The sequence below is a fragment of the Hyposmocoma kahamanoa genome, unplaced genomic scaffold (genome assembly GCF_003589595.1).
Source record: "Hyposmocoma kahamanoa isolate Upper Pololo Valley unplaced genomic scaffold, ASM358959v1 138, whole genome shotgun sequence".
Lineage (NCBI taxonomy): Eukaryota > Metazoa > Arthropoda > Insecta > Lepidoptera > Cosmopterigidae > Hyposmocoma > Hyposmocoma kahamanoa.
The window spans coordinates 913,489-919,717 of NW_020653492.1; the positions used below are offsets into that span (position 1 = coordinate 913,489).

Sequence of the window (6,229 nt, forward strand, 5' to 3'; positions counted from 1 at the left end):
AGATACATATAATAAATAAATATAAAATATATAAATAAAATAAATATAAACAATAAGATAGTGTGGAAATAGTAGCCAAAAATCTGATTTCAAAAATGACGGCATAACGTTTCATCGGTAAACTAATTTCTCATAACATAATCTAAGAAAACAAATTTAGAGCTCAACTTGGACTGGCTATTATTCGTGACGTTGTATTTTAACTTTTGGGTTGCAGATATGTTCGGTATTCTGCCTGTGTTATTCAATCTACTGTAATATCGAATACTCTGCATACTGACAGAAACGAAAGGTCTGCGTTGTGTCAGTGTCGACGTCCATCCTCTAAGCTCTAACCCAAAAAACCAACTTTTGTTAAAATCTAATTCTCATTTTCCAACTTCTAGCACCTTTGAACAAAGACAAAAGAAGACAAATAAGCAAGAATTTGCCACCATCTTATTGCAAACCGTTACACACTCTCTCCGCTGCAGTAAAGAAAGCAACGCGTGAGTACATTGATACCATTTTAGCCAGGATAGCACAGGCAACAAAATAATTCTAGCGCCATACAATCCACTTACAGGCGCGTGACAAGGTTTCCTTACGCCACAAAATATGTCAAAATCGCGATTGGTAGGTTTATCGACATCACAGTACACTAGAGACAGACATTGCACCTACCCTTATGATATACAATTCTGTTTCATACCTCCTAAGAACTGTATAATGACCCCTTTGTTAGAGTATAAAACATGCCACTAATATATTTTACAAGGTGGTTTTTTTTAATGGGACGGTATCCGAAACAATAGACGATTTGGTTTCCATAGTCTAAGATTAGGTATCATTAAGTTTTTTTCGTGTAAACAATTTTGGCATAGTCATTTTTTGGTCAAGGGTGAGTTGTCCATAAAAATGGACAAAATTGATCAATTTTTTTTACTGCTGATCGACTCAATTTCATAAAAGGATCATTTCATTGTATGAGACGAAAAAATCGGGACAGCCGAAGTTGGTCAAATTTCTTAAAATATCTTTCGTACAAGATGAATAAAATTGACAATTTTTTTTTTAAATGCTAATAGACTTAGTTTCTTTTCTCAGTATGATTTTATTGTATGGGAAGAAAAAATCGGGACAGCAGAAGTTAGTTTTATTAAATTTGACCAACTTCTGCTGTCCCGAATATTTTCTTCCAATACAATAAAATCATTTTTATAAGAGACTGAGCCCATCAGCATTAAAAAAAATTGTCAATTTTATTCATTTTGTATGAAAAATCATTTTATTAAATTTGACCAACTTCTGCTGTTCCGATTTTTTTCTTCCCATACAATAAAATCATACTCATAAGTAACTAAGGGTCGTATTCTAGAACTCTACTCAATGCTTAAGTCAGGATTATGGTTTAAAACACTCGAAATCATACTCAAGTCCCTGCCATTAGGGTCGCATTCCAGTGCAATCCTGACTTGAGTATTGAGTAGAGTTCTAGAATACGACCCTGAGAGTCGTATTCCAGAACTCTACTCAATGCTCAAGTCAGGACTTGAGTATGATTTCAAGCACTGGAAATACGACCCTAATGGCAAGGACTTGAGTATGATTTCTAATGCCTTAAATAATACTCGTCCTGACTTGAGCATTGAGTAGAGTTCTGAGTGTATCAGCATTAAAAAACTTAGTCAATTTTATTCATTTTGTAATGATTTTGTATGAAAAATATTTTATGAAATTTGATCAACTTCGGCTGTCTCGATTTTTTCGTCCCATCAATGAAACGACCCCTTCATGAAACTGAGTCGATTAGCACTAAAATAAATTTTAATCAATTTTGTTCATTGTTATGGACAACTCACACTTGACCAAAAAATTGACCATACCAAAATTGTTTTCACAGAAAAAAATAAGAATTTGTTCCTAAGGCGATTTCTTTGTGTCTCCTATCGTTTCGGATTTCCTATACTGTCCCATTTAAAAGAAACATATCAGTACATTCTCATACTCAATTAATTCGATCATTTTTATTTTAACTTTCAGTAGAAATAAAACGTAAAAGGTACAATCGTAATCAATGTTATATTTAAGCTCCTAATCATTGATAAGTAATTCTTTAATTACTTTATAGCTCTGCAGGATTGTATTCAGTGGGTTCCATCAAGCCCTCACAGCGCCCAAAGCCTTAGCCATCGTGCTGTAGTAGCCGGCAAGGAAGGATATGACAGCAGCCCTCTATGGGTTATCAGAGCTCATCATAGTGGGGACCATATTCCTGGTAAACTTGCCATCAAACACAAACAAGCATATGTTGCTTTTGGAGGCAATGAAGTGATCGTTCATAACTTCGAGGTAAATATATTTTCTAGCTATTATGTATAGCTGGCGCCCGCGACTTCGTCTTCGTCTACTTGTATTATTATTATAATTTTCATAGTTATTGGTTCACCATACAAGCTTTCATCTCCCCATGCCACTCCATTTGAGATTTGAGTAGCCTATGTCTTTGCCGAAAATTTTCAAATAGTGCAAACTTTTCGGGAAAATTCCCGAATAATTGGAAAAAATAGAAAAATATAATTCGGAAGCCTCATATTATGTTCTACGTTTAAAAATATCGTTTTAAGTTTTATTTAACGTGAATTATAAAATAAACTTGTATAGCTAAAAAAATAAAGAAAAACGATATTTAAAATGATTTCACTACAGCGGAAAAAACCTCCAACAACCACCACCACTTGTTGTTGGCTCCATTGTTTTCATCTTAGAGGATGGACAAATTGTCTTAAGGTTTTCGTTCTGTTACTTCAACATTTGACAGGTGTCAACGTCAAATGCGGAAAATTAATTTTAACTATAATATTTATTTTTCAACAAAATATGATTTTTTTCTACGTCTTACGTTTTCCTACGTCCTTGGTCCAATGTATCTTTATACCAAAATACATCAATATTGGTTCAGTGGTTTCTTAGGCGCGAGAACGTAACAGTTACTTTAGCAAAGTCAAAATAATAATATTTATTTCGTAGGTAAGCACTTGAAATCTTCATACTGATTTCAAGAATATGTAATCATTATGATATCACTACGATATTATGATAAACTCTACTACGCATTCGTAAGGCAGATTCCCTTGAAACGCTAGAGGTTGCTCTTTGTAAATATACATTAAAATAATAATAACGCACACACTCAACATAGCCCCGCACTAGGGAAACCCAGTGTCGCAGGTGCCATGGACACACACATAGACAACCACAAATTACACCCAAACTCACGAGAGAAATAAATGCAGGCCATACAAATATTTCTCCCAGCCCGGGAATCGAACCTGGGGCCTCTGCGTGGCAGTCCAGCATGGTAACCGTTCGGCCACGGAGGCAGTTAAAAATAAATTAAAAATATATCATTTATCATTACAATATTTAATTTAAACATCTTATATTGAGACTACCTGCAAGAGCTAAACGAGTCACTACCACGGATTTTTGTCATGTCATAACCTGTAGTATACAATTTTTGTTTGACTATAGTTTAAAATCTCGTGAATGGCAAACTTTGAATATCAATCGGAATCTCATTATAGAAGCGCCCTTAGATGAATTTGAGTCTTATTTTGAGGTTTATTTTTATTCCTCGTATTAAAGTTATGTATGTCACTATTATTCACAAAAAAAAAATTTTTTTTTACGTAAATAACGTTTTCATAAATGTACTAATGTAAGAATGTTAGTTTAAACTTATCTCTCAAAGACACTCATGGGCCCAGATTGTAAATTGCCCTAACCACACATTTCTGCAGGACAAAGATTCTATCGCATTTTTAATAATAGTTCGGATTTATGTGCCAACAGCTGTATTTAAATTTTTATTTATTAATTATTACACATATCCATAAAGCTAGCACGACAGGGTGCAACTAGCACGAGAGCGACATAAAGCGCAAATCTCTAAGCGAGAATAACAGTATCCATACGCGTGTCTTACACATGTGGAGAACGGGAGCGACCCTGACTTCGATGTGTGCTACGAGGTCCAGGGTAAGCGTTAAAAAGGCTACAATTAATTAGAATTCAGCTCATTAGATAATGCTATTCTCGCGTAGATATCTCGCGCTTTATTTATGTCGCTCTCGGTTAGTCGCGCCCTGTCGTGCTAGTCCTACGGAGCAGTATAATTAAGTAATAATGATTACCTCAACAGACAATTTATTTTAACATATCTGTATTTTGGTTAACTTCAGGTGTTGTGTGCCCCAGCTCATTTAATACGTTGGAAGCCAGCGAGCAACGGCGCAGTCCCCGCTGGAGCCATCCCAGGCGGCCATACTAAAACTGGGGAAACACTATACATTGCCAGAGTGGATCATATGAACTCTCTTACACCTGGAAAGGTAAGCTTGATTTCGAGGATAGGTCATAATCCACAGCTAAACCCTCAAATATTATTTAGAGTGATCTCGAAACGCGTGACATATCTTTTTTTTATTTTCTTAATACTTAAATCTATTTTTGTATTTACTCTTACCACGCGCTGTCGCCTGAATTAGGGAATCTAACTCTTATTACACCTCCCTAAGTTAGAGTTAGACTCCCTTGAAATTAGGTAGTGCAATAGACGTTTGAGGACTCGAATGTCTTTGAAGAATTTTGTAATTTATCATTTTTGTTGCTTTTCGGACAAACCTAACCCAAGCTATAAAAATAAAATCGTTTGCCTTCTCAGGTACATCGCAGCCATGGCTGTATGTACATTTCATTCGGCGGCAAAGAAGTGCGTCACACACAGTATGAAGTTCTCTGCAAAATTGGTGCTTAGTAGAAGACAGAAAATTTACAGTACGTTCAGGCGATTGCAAACCCAAAATTCACAAACATTTACATTCATATCTCTGTTACATATCGATGTTTTAATGAACTGTGAGTAGACAAATCGAAGAAATATGATATTTTACCTTGACTATCTATATCATTATCTTATTGTGTTTAAAATATGATTACGCTCTTATCACTTCGAAGTATCGATTATAACATTCATAAAAATGTTATACCTAACTAATTTCTCATCTTTTACAACGTACGATTGTATCATACTATTTTCAATTTCATAGAAACAATAGTAACCTGGAACTTCCTCATCTAGTGCCCATATTTACATAGGGGCGTAATGGTATGTTTGTGTGTGTGAACAAATTTAACTTACTTTCTTTCCACGTGAGGTAGAAGAAGACAGCATTTCAAAGTCAAAGTGACAAAGTCTCTCTAGCAGGAGAGCGCCGCAACCAGCCTTTCATTTCTAAAGTGCGAAGCCAGTATTCGAATACCTGAACGTGTAAAGCTGTTTTAATTGAAAATGAAATGCTAAATAAACAGTTTATAAAAAATACGAGTGACAATTTCACTTACTGATCGCTCATAGAACACAAGGATCATACAAGGATAGACGAAAAAACAATCACCCAATATTTTTTATAAAAAGAAATATAGTTCGATAAATCTAGGGTTATTTTATCCTTTTGGTCCTCAAGTAGGAGCACAAGGACACAATTAGTCCTCATGCTCCTACTGGGTGCTACTGTAATGGCCTTCCTTTTCATTTTGTTTTCTAACATATTGAAATTTATTTATAAAAATAATTATAAAATACACATTAATTATCATAACTGGCAATTATTTGTTTCAATGTTCTCAGTATTCGTTGACCAATACAGTCTTAATAATTATTCCATTTTTATACAATTTGGAGAGAGTGCGAACAAAGTAAAAAAAAATAAGAAAATTGGACAGTGTGTTAGCGATTCTTTTATTTATTTAACTGACCAAAACGTAATGTTTCAAAATAAATATAAACCAATAAGCGCCAAACGGCCATGAACAGTTGCTTTACTCCTACGGCACACAAAGCATCCAATTAGTCGTCAACAATTATTTGAGTTGGAAAAAAACACATGCTGATGTGTAAACTTTATGGGACAAGTAAGCTGAGTATTCAAACCTGCCAAAGTATCTGTACATTTGTAAAAAATTAACCCTATGGGACTGAATTTAAGGTGCACTTTGAATTATTTACATGAAAAGTGACTTCTATATTTAAGTCAGTATTTGATATACTATAATATATATCAAATACTGATAAGCAACTCGACGTCAAGGCGCCTATTTTGCCTATACTTGTATTATAAGGATAACAAAAAAGGCTGAACAATAATAATTATAGATAAAAATCAAATAATCTTAGATATCGCATTGA

At 34.4% G+C, this 6,229-nt stretch overlaps 1 protein-coding gene across 1 annotated transcript in view; it reads left to right on the forward strand.

Moving 5' to 3' along the window:
* Window positions 1–4,990, forward strand: part of LOC113240478 — an 11,146-nt gene extending 6,156 nt beyond the window's left edge. Inside the window, exons 3-6 of the mRNA XM_026477803.1 lie at window positions 387–488; window positions 2,111–2,331; window positions 4,224–4,373; window positions 4,706–4,990. Of these exons, the coding sequence (XP_026333588.1) occupies window positions 387–488; window positions 2,111–2,331; window positions 4,224–4,373; window positions 4,706–4,798 (566 nt within the window). The 3' untranslated portion in view covers window positions 4,799–4,990. The remainder of the gene's footprint in view (window positions 1–386; window positions 489–2,110; window positions 2,332–4,223; window positions 4,374–4,705) is intronic.
* The last annotated feature ends 1,239 nt before the right edge of the window (window positions 4,991–6,229 follow it).